At 35.1% G+C, this 13591-nt stretch overlaps 1 protein-coding gene across 1 annotated transcript in view; it reads left to right on the forward strand.

The window, feature by feature from the left end:
• Positions 1-13591, forward strand: part of GLT1D1 (glycosyltransferase 1 domain containing 1) — a gene marked incomplete at both ends in the record, with an annotated part of 58497 nt that overhangs the window by 16992 nt on the left and 27914 nt on the right. The window contains 3 exons of the mRNA XM_082007693.1: positions 2912-2963; positions 7762-7798; positions 8963-9019. Of these exons, the coding sequence (XP_081863819.1) occupies positions 2912-2963; positions 7762-7798; positions 8963-9019 (146 nt within the window). The remainder of the gene's footprint in view (positions 1-2911; positions 2964-7761; positions 7799-8962; positions 9020-13591) is intronic.

Below are 13591 nucleotides of genomic sequence, written 5' to 3' on the forward strand. Positions count from 1 at the left end.
CTAACTTAACGCTGGCATAGATATGCTGTTCTGTCTATAGTGCCGTGTAAAATGTGGTGGGTAAACAGATTTTAAAGACAGCGCTTAATCACACTCATTGAAAAATCATTAGGGCATGTTCTTACGTCTTAGTGTGACTTGTAGTTGAAAAGCAACTTAAGGCCCCATTCAAGACAAAATTTATATACTTGTTTACTTTTGTTATCAAATAATCAGAGATTATTCTTTAAACAGGTCTGGAGGAAGAGAAAAAATATATCTAACATGTCAGTTAAATTTCAGCACTGTGCAAAACGAAAAGTATATAAAAACATAATCTCTAAGTGTGTCCATTTGATCCAGTACTGTGTTTAAAATATTATTTGTTAGAAATATAGCTAATATAGCATATGCAAAAGCTGTGCTTTACTGAATGTTTTTTTTTAATTGTAGTTAAGTTAGGAACTTGAAGTGTAGTTGAGTAGCTTGGATTTCCTGTGATGCTTCAAAATATATTACTGCATCCTTACACAGTTTGTAATATTTTCTCTGCTACAGGAAAAGTAACTCAGTTTTCTAGGAGTTATTCTGAATGGATCTCTTATCCAATATTATCACTAGTATTATTCATTGCATAGCTATTAAAAGAAACATTGATTTTTTTTTTTCTTTATTGATTGCGGGGCTCTAAGCAGAAAGTATCATGAATGGTAGATTGCTTGTCCAGTACAATATACCACCGCATTCCATAAAACAAGGTATTGAACTCTGTCTAGCTTTATAATGAGTGTTTCATTTTTAATCAAATTCTTCTAAATGGTGGTTGTACTCCTCTAGGGTATTTTTTCCTATTGAACAGTATTGTGTAGACCTAGGAGCAACAGTTTTTTCTGCTTGTTAATGTGATGTATTGAAAGTATAATTGCAAAAACTGGAAAGGGAGCATGTGCAACTTAACAAAAACAAGCATTTGCAAAGGCTTTAATAACCTTTAAAGCCGTCAAGTTGTATATGTGAAATTGATTGTAGTACCATAAAACAGATACTAGAAAAAAAATGTATGGGAGTAAGGTTTGTTTCAACAAACAAAAGTAGGAGTCACAATTCAGCATTTATGTGACTTCTAATGAATGACTGTTTTCATATCCTCAATTTATGTCTCAAATGGAAAAGCACTGTTCTGGCTGGACTTAGCAATGTGCTTCATCTCTAACCCTCGAGATGTCATAGTGTTGGCTCAGGACAGAAACATTACATTAATTCTATGAAAAATGAACACAGAATCATAAGTGTAACATGTGATAACCTCTGTTTTAGATTAAATATCTATAAAGAATTAAAAAAATTACTTTTGCTGAGCAGACACATTGTGTCTCATATGAAGGAGGTGTTCAAACATTTCTATTCCACAGGACTGATAGTCTTCAGAAATGGTTCCATTTGTGGTTCCAGTTAACACTAAAGTTCCATTTAAGAACAGTCAAAGCACGTGTTTCTATTTCATCACAACTTAAAAGCCACATTAAAGCCCAGCATGTTCTTAAGGTCTCTTCTGAACAGGGATTCTTTATTAACTCTGACTCCATAAAAATATCTCATATGACTTCTTGCTATTACACCAAGCTCCTGGTAAGAATAACTCACTTATCTAGAATGTTTAGAAATCATGTTTCTGTATCTGAAGTCTGTTTGTAATGAGACACCAAAAAACCTGTTCATATCAGTGCTGCTTTTAAATGGTCTCTGATGTAACTCTTGTGTTACGTGAAATGGTAGTGTACTACATACATTTCTCAAACACACATAAGTACAAGTCCAGATGAGCCATTATAAACAGCCGTAAGAAAAAAAAGTGGAAGTAAGCTTGGGGATAAGAATTCTCTTCTCCTTCCCAGATGAAAACCCTAGCCATTAAGTTATTCAAGTACACCTTTGTTTGTTTGTTCTTACTTTGGCGTTACGCTTTATATACATTACAGAGGAGGTGTATGTATATACAGATGGTATTCATATACTATTGTACAGTTAATTCATTTAAACATCCTTCTCTTAACAAAGAAAAGTCTTAACCAGAGAACAGTGAAAATTATTATGTCTGGCTAGCGTAATGGTCTCTTTGCCTGAAACAATGGTAAATCTCATTTCTGAGCACCCAGTTCTTTCCTATTTATTATAAAGGAATATCAGGTGCCTAACTTGGCACTGCAAATTTCATCTCCAATGTAAATGCCTAACATTCAGAGCTACAGAGCTGAGTGTCCCAAGTCTGTGAGACTCCAGAGTTGAAGCCCTGTCACTGATTGTCTTTCTTCTCTTTTAGTTTATTTAATGCTGATATTGAGGAATAACATTTTGGTCTCTCAGATGTTTGTTACTCATTGTCAGCTTTGACTACTTAGAAATAAGGAGAGAACATTGGGGAAAGATTTAAAAAAAAAAAAAAGCACCTACTTATGTGAATTAAACTCAGTTGCAAGGAGTTACAAACAGTGGGACTGGGTATTGTTTAACAACAATAGTATGAAACTAACTGGACTTAAGATCCCTTCTTACCTAGCTTTCTGGTTCTGAAGAGGGCTATTGCAACTTGCAATGAGGTAGAAACAGGTAATGCTACTTCACTACTGCAGCTGTATATATTAATCTAGGCAAACTGGGGGATCTTCCCATTATTTGTGTTTTCTCTTACTTTAAGAAATCCTTGCTTTAACTCCTCAAGAGCTCTAAGTTGTAAAGTCTGAAGAGATACCATTTGTTTCACCAGTATTTTCTGGTGAAACAAATAGAAAACCTGCTTTGTCTTTCCATCTATAATGATTTTTATAAGCCTCTGCTCTTTGTTCTTATGAAGATTTTTTTCTCTGAAGTACTTCTGTTTTTATGCTAAACACTTTAAGCAGATGATCCCAACTATTTTTGTCCTTTTAACTAGGTTTGCAGTGGCTTTCACAATGAAAATGAAGGAACTGGCAGCAGCAGAGTGGGTACGTTTACGTGATGGTAGTGATGCTTATAGTATTAGCAAATATGCATTCTCCTAAAATGTTTTCTAAATAATGCTAGAGAATTGTAATAATCTTCATATTCTCTATTCCTGTTTTTCCTTTCAGATAAAGCATTTCATATTTTTATACTTCAACAGGTCAGATAGATCTGGCATTTAAAAGCTGTTTAGTATTTGCAAAGAGTATATAGCAATTTAGGAAGTGCTTCTCTGTAACATTTAAACTAATCATTGCTGCTGTTATTGAGTCTCTCCTGATGCTACATGCATACATTGTTTCTTTTTGCATCATTTAATAAACTTTATGTTGCCAAAATGCCATTAAACAGCTTTACTTAAAATAATGAATTTGGAAGAAAAAATTGAAAATAATTGTTTTGTCAACACTGGAAACAGAGTGAACTTCTTAAGGTGAACTGCAGAGCTAAAATTGAAGTTATGCTAAGCCCAGCAATATGTGTTATACAGCCCTGTTGACTAGGCCTCGAGGGATATGTAGCATATAAATAGCACTTCCTTAAAACTCATCTCTCCATCTGAAAACAAACTGAAACACACTGTGCTGAATGATATATGGAAAAATGCTGAATAAAATTATTTTCATCCAACAGTATAGTGGTTAAATACCTTTGGCAATGTATTTTAAGGAAATTATTTAGCCAGCAAAGAACTGGCAGTAATAATGGTTGGTTCTTTCTCTTCACTTAGTAGGCACCATTGCATCCAATGTATTGCAGGTCTACTTCAGACATTCAGTGTAATTATTTTTTAGTATCTAATGCTCCTGTTTGAAAACAGACTGAGTCAATATTTTCACCCTTTTGTGGTTGAGTTGATGCCAGACTGCCAGTGGAGAAAATTCAGGCAAATCCTTGAAGTAGACGGTCTTCAATCCTGGTTTCTGAAGAGTGGAATAAGACAATAAAGAGCTGCCAGTCGTTTTAAGTACAAGGAGTGCTTTTGGATAGTGTCAGGCTGCACTGGTAACCTGTGAAAAACTCCACACCAGGCAGCAGGGCTTGCTGATCCGGCTTGATGGCCCAGCTGATTTTCTGTGCAAGATTAGCTTTCCAACTAACTTGTTGGCTAAAGTCTTGTACTGGATTACAGAGAGCTGCATTGAGCACCAGATCAAGTGAAGGGTAAGCAGTAACTATTTGGCTGACAGGAAGGGCCAACCAGGCAACTTTTATCCCAATACTGGGATAAAAAGACCAAGGCAGGACCACCCTCTTCCAGCTGCAGTGAGCTGCTAGCTCCACTCACCTCATCTTGTGAATCAGCTGAAGTTGAACAATAAATGCAAGAAGTAGAAGCTAACTGCTTAGTATCTCTTAAGTTCTAATTTGCATCATAATATGATCATTAATAAACTCTTGCCTGAAAAAATTACTTAGAGGTGGAGCTTGCACAAAAGAACAATTTCCTATTCAATACTTTGTTTCAGCATTGATTTTCTTAATCTGTTTGCATTAAAGGGATACATGAGCAGACATGGGAGCTGGTATTTACATTACAAACATAACTTGGTTTTAATAGTTACTATGATGAACTTCATGACAGGTAAACATGAAAGGGCACAGCTTCTGTCATAGATCTAATGCAAGAAAAAGACAAAAATAACAGAGTATAAGGTGGAGAAACAAATTTGACCTTGAAATCCTTTTGAAATCAGTACCTCAAATGTTTTTAATTGATTTTGATTTGATTGATTTTTACCTAAGCACCTTTGTGCTCTGGGCCTATGCGACTCACTCAGTGTTTTGGAGAAGGTCTGTGGCAGACAGGGAATTGGGAGCAAGTCTGTCAAGTCCTGAACTGAAATACCACTTGCTGACCTGTGTCTTAAATGGTGGGGTTCTGAGTTCTTTTTCTAGCTGTATCTTCATATAAAGGGGGAGAGCAGATGCCACACATTTGTTTTCAAACGGTGAAGAATATGAATACATCTTTCCATACCTAGGACACAGAATATTAACACTTTTTATATATTAACTCACACTATTGTGAACTGCGTTATTTCTCTCATGTGTGCTTTATTAGTTAGATGGTCAATTAAGAATTTAAATTATGAACATGTAAACAATTGTACTGTGCTGAAGGGCTGTATGTTCCAACAAATTCTTTTCTATTGCATTGGATAAATTATAGTTAATTATGAAGTACATAATATAGCATTTCTAATAATCTTTATTCCAAGTGAGTTTGAAATACTGTAAAACATCTTGTGCTTATGGTCAGTGTTTTATTTCAGTAGTGTAAAACTGGTGCATAAGAATTACCTAAGCTGGTTTTATTAGCGTTTAATTTCATTTCTCCGTTCTCCTCAAGACCATTTAAAATAAAGTACGTGACAGAAAATTGATCTATAAAGTATGAATACATCTGTATGCCATTACACAGTATTCCTGCTATTTTCTTCTTGATGATCAAAGCCCTGGCAGAGTTATATTTACTCACCATAAGCCATTAAAGGTCCAGCAGAGCATGAAACCAGATGCTTAAGTGTTTTTTTTAAACTTAGTGGTTTTAGGGAACTAAAAGCCTATCTTTACCCACCAGAGTTTGAGGCAGAACTGTGCAGTATGTCAGCTATGGAGGCGAGGCTGGCTTAAACTTCCCTCTGCCCCATCTGCTTTTTTCCACCTTCTGGTTTTTTTGCATCTATGTCCCAGTGCTGAATTTCAACTATCCCACTTGTCCTGCAATTTTAAATTCTGAAGTTGGCCTCCAGCTTGCAATGCCATCTTGCGTTGTTTGCAAGGCTTTTTTGTAGGATTGGGAGATCTCATATAATATAAAATGCTACTTATTCATAAGTAAGAGAAGGACCAAGAAATGTTAAGTAATAACATTTCTTATTTCTAAATGCTTGGAACACAGAAGTTCATATTGCTTTTGAATGATAAAGTCCATAGAATATCTTTAGTCTTCCACTGTAGTGTAAACTGTGTTATTTTTCCCCCACTTCATTTATGTGTGGATTTGCTGCTTGTTCATGTAGTTTTTGAGACTTAGTTAATTCACTCGGATTCTCAGAAACCACCTCCTTCCCATCTGTGAACTGCTTGTTGATGACTATTCACTTTTTTATGACTTCTGTCCATTTCTTTTTCCAGATAATTTTTAGTAAGTAAAATAGACTGTTATGACTGGGCAGTGGACTGGCGGGCAGTCACATAGGAGTGATAGGGGAAAACCAAATTGGTTGCTTAACAGCTTGTTTCTGCATTAATTCTTGTTCTCCTAATACAAGTTCTCTTCCTGCCTTCAAGTCATTATCCTGCAGCTGTGATTTCACAATCTGCTAAGGATGGGGTGGGAAAGGAGAAGGGAAGTTTAATGTGCAGCTTGACACCATGCACTGGTGTACGTGGTACTCTGCCTTGGTTAACTCTGGCTACGTTATTCCAACAACTTTCCACGTTGAGAGGCAAGTCTGCATAGAAATGTTTAGCTTGAAGGGTTCAGCAGTATATCGACAGTGTATCCCACCATTCAAAAGCAGAATGGTTGGAGCGGTAATTAGTAGTCCTTTTTCCATCTGTGCTTTAGAAAGAGCCATAGCAGGCAAACAGTCAGTGACTTGGAGAGTCGCAGGCTGCTTGGACTGTGCCTCTCTACATAATTAAATTGGCACCGAAAAGGAGGCAAGATCTAGTCTCAATATAGCAAGGACTGGTGCTCTAAAGAAGGTTGGTTGTTTCTGGATGCTGTGATGCTAAATTAAGCAATTGCACTAGTGGAGCTTCTTGAAAGAATATAATTTCAAACTGAAACGTACATGGTTATGTTGAGCAAATCTACTCAGTTGAGTAATACCTTCCTTTGCTTACTCCTTTACAGGCATTGCAACAAGTGCTTTTAGAACAACTAGGAATTGTCTAAACACACAAAGCTTTGCACAAATACTTTGAGCTCAAGAAACTCTGCTTGTTTGCTGCAGAGTGGTGATATTGGTTTTTTGGATGTGTGGGGTTTTTTTTTTTCAGTGTGGAAAGGTCCTAAGAATATTTCAATGTTTTCATGGGAAAAAAAAAAGTATTCTGCAAATTAATGGTTGGAGTTATAGAAGGATATTGAAAGAAGATCTTGCTTGTTTAATCACCGAAATTAAATAGCTAGCATAGTAGCACTTCAGGAGTAACTTTGGAAGTGTAGTAATTACCTCTTTTACTATAGCTATTTTAAAATAATTTCTTATGCGATTTTTATTTGGGAATATTCTGCAATAAGTACTACTGACCAGTTTTCCTGTGTAGACAAGTCTACATATATTTCACAGCAATTTTTGAAAAGGTTAGAGGTAAATGGGGTTTGGTTCATGCCTGATGTGTTTAAAAATTCTCTTATGGATAAATGTAGACTGTGAATTTGAAAACAGCTATAATTTTTCTTTCAAGACTAACATTTTTGGGGAACTAGGGCTGTTCTGTAGTTGCAAATCTTTCTATTCTAGGGAAATATTTTAATTTTCTATGCAATAAGCAGGTAAATGATTATGAGAAAGGATACAGAGATAAACTAAAATACCTGTTTGTACTAACTTGGTAATTGTGTTAATTGCAAAATTGATTTATTGATACTTTTCACAGTAAATGTAATTTACATTTTGGTTTACTTAAATGTATCTTTTTAATAGCCTGTTTTGATTTTTAATAGTCAAAAGAAAATCATGCTGGTGTGCATTTTGTTATAGTAGTTGAGTTTTTTTGAAGATTGAACAGATCTTTTATGGTGAACTATGAAAGTTACTTTTCTTCTCCTTCTCTTTAAAGCCAGATGCTAGGAAGAAAATATATGTCCAAACTCAAGGTGAGAGTTTTGAAATATTGACTAAGACATTCAATTTGACTCGTGTTTAGTACCTGTGCGTTTAAGTATCTACCCTATTTGTCCCAGAAATATTTTGCTGGAATGGGTATGGAGTTTGAAGTCCTGGCTCCACTGAAGTTTAGCTTTTTGCCATTGACATTAATGGAGGCAGTATTTCAGTCTCTTAGCCTAAATTTTCAACTCATTTGGTGCTTTTAAAAAGTTTTCCAGGTGCCTTACAGTAGGACTCTGAAAGATAAGGTAACACCGAGCTTTCTGCAAAGCATATGTAGGTTTTGGTGCTAATGATTATTCTCTGAAACTCCCCATTCCTTTAAATGCTTTAAGTTGAGTTCCCAATGTAATAACACCCAACAAGTACTGAATCCAAGGCATATTACTTACATGAGTAGTCTAGGAAACACTCAACTCAACATTTTAGATGTGATTACTTAAGCTACAGCTCATGATTTTATTTATCTAAAAATAACTGTCTACAGATTCCAAAACTCACTCCATTTTGTATATTTCACTGTCAAAGAAAATAAAATTATTTTCAAAACTGTTACCTTGAAATAACTCAGTTGGTCTGTTAGCCCATATTTAGTATATATTTAAGCCCCTTGCGAGGTAATAGTTAACTAAGAAGTTAAATAAATTAATGAAATTGTTTCATTAGTAAAATAATTAATCTTTAACAAAAGGCAAAACAAATACATTACTATTCAGTTTAGTTTAATATTTAATTTTTATATAAATTTAATTTTCTTTCTTTGCCTTACGTTATGGACTTGAGTCTCAGCTCACTTGTATTTGTTTTGGAATAATATGCTCCCTCAGATAATATTCTCCTGTATGTAGATTTTAAAAGGCCAAATTTAGCTTGATATAAGTGAGATTAATTCCCTGGGTTGCTAAAGAAGTTCATACACTGTGTGATTGAAATTCAGTTGAAAATTTTGCACAATCTGATGACTATGGAAGGATTGTGCAGACAACCTGACATTGTTGGGATGAGAAAAGATTGAGATGGGAACAGCTGTGTATGGAATTCAGTGTGCTTGACAGAAATACTGTTTTCTTAGGGCAAGACTTCAGGAACCATAGTTCAGCCATCCAGGGACCAATCAAACATGTTGTGTTTGTCTTTTTTTTTCAACACAGGAATTAAGACTACACCCAGTGAAACATTTGACTGGTATAGATTTCTACAAAGTGCAGGTAAAACTCACTTTTTTCCTCTATTCAGTATATTTATTCTTAATAGATGTCAATGATGAAAAAAGAATGTGAAGGCTAACTGATTATGTAATAAAATGATGTAATGATACGTAAAATGAAAAACTCTAATGTTGCATTCAGGCAGAATATCGATCAGATTAGTCTGATTAGTAAACTACCCAGACTGCCTCCAGATTTCTGGTTTGTCCAAGGCTGAATTGCACCAAAAGACAAAATGGTCATGACGTATGGATCGATGTCCCTTAGAAAGTTAAGTTAGACCAAAGCACCAATACCTGAGCATGCTGTGCTTTACAGCTGTGTGATAAAAACTTTTGCAGAAGAGCAGGTGAGATGAAGTGGTGAAAAAGGGAAATATGTGTTGATGTTTTAGTATTTAGTCTTGATCTAGAGCCTGTCTCTGTTTTCACCAAAGTAATGGCATCTAAGGCCGGTGACCTAATTTAAAGTCACCTGATCTTGGCAATGCTTTAATTGCTCCAGCTGCCTTTCCCCAAAAGAAAAATTTGTAGGCATTTTACTGTGGTAAAAATATTTCAATATTACATTCATCAATCTGATCTCTGATAGTACAGCTGTTCCCTCTGTTACAAGTGAATCCTCGCTAGCCAATTGCTTTATCACATCAGTAAATGTGTGCCATTATTCAAAACCAGTGTCGAATTTTAAATTGAGCATTGTGAGGCTATTTTGTTCTCAGTAAATCACGGCACACAAGCACAGTGCCACTAAGATTAATAATTTTTTGAAGTGAAATGATTTGTCACTTTCTAGCACAGCCTTAGTGTTTGATTGGATCTCATGTCCAACCATTTTATGATTAAAAGAGCAGTCAACAGATTGAGGAGGGGGAAGCTCCCCCTAAAGTGCTTTTCATCTAATATATTAGAGACAGTTTTTTGCCTAATGTGTACTAATGCAAAAGTGCAAAATAATTCATAATGTACACGAAAAGCAAACTAAAATGTGACTCTAACATCTGTGCTTGTTAAATAATAACTTGAAAACAGGCATCAGATTATTCAGTATTGTTTTTTGACTGTTTCATCTCATTTATCTTATCAGCCTTGTCTCTGTGTTCATCTCTGGTGGCAGTCTACATTTTCCACTTCTTTTAATACTGCATATGGAGGCAGGTTTTTTGGCTGTACTTTTGCGCTTACCACAGACTAATTAGGAATTCCCACTGAATTGCTTTTCTGGGGATTTGCAGTTTCAAAGTGTTTAAAATTCTACTAAACTTGGAGCAGTTGGTAGAAACCTATCAAAAACAGAAGGCAGTTTTACTCAGAAGAATATGATTTTGATGGTGTAGGCTTGCGCAATGAAGTGCACTTGAAAAGATCCCTAGCTTTTATGCAGATAAAGCTATCCAATCTTGTTCACCTCATGGCATTTATCATCATCTTTTTAATAAAGACTTTTTTCATGAAGTTCTATTCCATATCTAAAGCCATTTAATGATTTTTGTGAAAAATATTTCTCCAGGTAACTCTTGCCTGTATCTTTAGCAGTATCGTTGAACATTTGTCAAATTCAGGATTCCCAGGACTGAATGTAAAGAAACAGCACATGCCGTACAATGCAAATTATAATACATCTGAGCCATTGGTGTTAAACATCCTTGGTGATCAGGCCATACGCCGTGAAGTTATTCTTCAAAACGAAACAGGCTCTTCAGACTATTTCAAGACTTTTTTTCATAGAACAGACTTCTTATGAACATTCTTCGTACTGATTTTTTTCAGTCATAGAAAAGCCTTAACATTTGACTTATGTTAAATATAACACCAGTACCTAAATAGTCTCTTTAAATCAGCGTAGTGGCTTAAAAAAGAATTTAATGGTAGATTTAAGTGAGTGGCAGAATGCGTCAAATTTTACTCCATTTTACTGTGGGAGACTTCCCTCCACTCCCAGCCCCCAGATGTGAATGATGCTAAACCAAAAGCTAAGGAATCCCAGTTTTTGTACATTTAATTTGATAGCTTAGGTCGCTAACATAAATAACTATTGCCTAATACAAACTGAAGCACTGCTGTGAAAGCTTTTTTGTTGTTATGGTGCATGCAATACAAACTCAGTACAAAAATCATGGAATTAGTATTTTTTTCGTAGTCTCAGCAGCAGACGAGTTGCAGAGGTGGTGTTTGTGTAGTGTTAGTGTGCTAGCTCCTAGCTGTGGTATTTTCAGTGGCTGGCTGTTAAAACATATATTGGCTAAATCTACAAAAAAAAAAAAAGAGCTTTTCAAGTTAATTTGCATTCTGGTTACAGTAGTTTCACAGAGTTTGTCTTATGTGGATGAGAGACTGCAAGCAACAGTAGTCAAACCAAAAACCTGAACCAAGTGCAGATTTCAACAGAGAATTCAAGATGACAATGTGTTCAGTATATTTGGTAACTCAGACTATTTAGGGAAGTATTATGGCCAGCAATACCTCCAGTATTACTGGAGGTCAGACCAGATGATCCAAATGTTTTTCTCTGACCTTATAATACAGGAATCAATATACAGCATAATCAGTTCTGTTAGCAATTTTGGATGCTTATTTATAGACTTGAGAGAGACAATGGAAGTTCAGGTTTTTGCTGTAAATTGATTGACAGAAAATGACAAGACAGTCTAAGTAAACATGAAAACCGAGGCTAACAACTTAGCTCAAGGATGGAGCATAGATATTTAAGATCACATACAGACTTGATGTCATCACAATGTGATGAAAGGCTCCTTTTGATTTCAGTGGAATGCGGCTGAAGCTTGTAAGATGTAAACCCTAATAAAGACTTAGACATGGTGTGATTAGAAGGTGTAGATAACTAACAAAGTCTATACCAATGAACTGAGGCAGCTCAGAAAACCAACAGATAAGACTAAAAACTGGTTTCCTGGAAGGTGATATAGAATCATAGGATCAGATGCTTACTGCACTATCAAATAAAACATGCAATATACTTTGTAGTTTGGTTTTTCTACTCTCAGATAATTTCTGCTTCATAGCACAGCTATTTTCAGAGCTTGAAAAGTTTACGTAACCTGTCATGACACAGACAGGGTTTTATAGAGGCATTATATTTTCCTAAAGCTATGCTGGAAAAAGACCCATGTAAGAAAAATTAAATGGTAAAAGGTTGTGCAGATATATAGCTGACCATAGAAATAATGATATGATAGCACCTGTAAAATGTGTTCCCCAACAGATCTGAAAGCATAGAGCTTTTTTGTTGTCTGATCTGTTAGAAATAATTAGAAATGGAAAAAAGGGATTCCTGGAGAATTTTGCAGTCTAATTTTTCTGGATTAGTAGAATTCCCTTGGAAGTTAACAGGGTCATTTAACTTCTGTTGTCTTCACAAACATATCAGCAACTCTAGCAATTATTCACTATTGAATATGAATAGCAGCATAAGCACTTTGGATATAGTTATTACCTCCACTTCCCCTTAAGTTCTAAAAACTTTAATAAATATTTGAGATCTGCAGGTGGTTAAGTATGTTGCTGAAATAAGACTTATTGGGCTAATAATTGTCAAAGTTCTGTGTCATCAGTGACTTCAATTAAAGAATCTTCAGTCAGTATAAACTAAGACAGCATGTTGAAGCTGTATTGCAGTAGGACACTGCCATGTCAAACAAGCTGGAAAACTTGGCTGGTCTGAGCAGTGTGTTTTTAAAAGTTGACTTGAGAGACACACAAAATCAAACTTTTGGTCTCAGGAGACTAAAAGAGCTAATGTATGGTATTTCTGCTGTGTGTAGGGAGATGAACATAAAGAATAAGTACAAATTGAAAGATTTAGAGTGTCAAAAATAGATGCCAGAGTTGGACAAATTCATCTATGTTTCAAACTCAATAAAATAAAATAACCATCTTAGACTGAAATCTCAGCAATAAACCTATGGATTTTCTTTTCTAGATCAGTTAATACTTTCAGATGTGTAGGAGATGGATAGATGAACAATTTTCAGGAGGAATAAAAGACCTGCTGTAGTTTAAAATGAACAGAAAGGAAAATGAGAAAGCTTATTCACCCACATCATCTTGTCATGGCTTAGATTTTGTTTCTGAACAAAAACAAAAATGATGACTAAGCCCAAATAATATGGACTCGGTATTGTTCTCTAAAGGTCCACAGAACACAACAGTGAACTTGAAATCAGGGGTTGGAAAAGTAATCTTAAAATCTTTACTCATCCTTGATCTAATGTTAATAAGAAATGTTTTGACTGCAAACTGTATTTATGTTACTGGGCAGTCTGTATCCTAAATTATAACCTATAAGTCCAATATTGAAATACTTGATAAAATATACTTAACCTCTAGTACAAATTGGATTTTAAGCTGTAAAGGAATGAACACATTTTAAGAACTTTGGCTTTGAGGTTGTTAGTTCAGGTCTAAAATAATAACTTTGAATGAAAAATCATATTGTTCCTTTTTATATTTTTCTCCTTTCTAGAGATTTCAAAAACACCCTACAAAAGCACAGAAAAGACTTTTAAATAAGGAAAATATTTTTATTTTCTTTATTTGACCAAGTGGTGAGAAA

This window comes from Phaethon aethereus (genome assembly GCF_964289735.1).
Source record: "Phaethon aethereus genome assembly, chromosome: 17".
NCBI lineage: Eukaryota > Metazoa > Chordata > Aves > Phaethontiformes > Phaethontidae > Phaethon > Phaethon aethereus.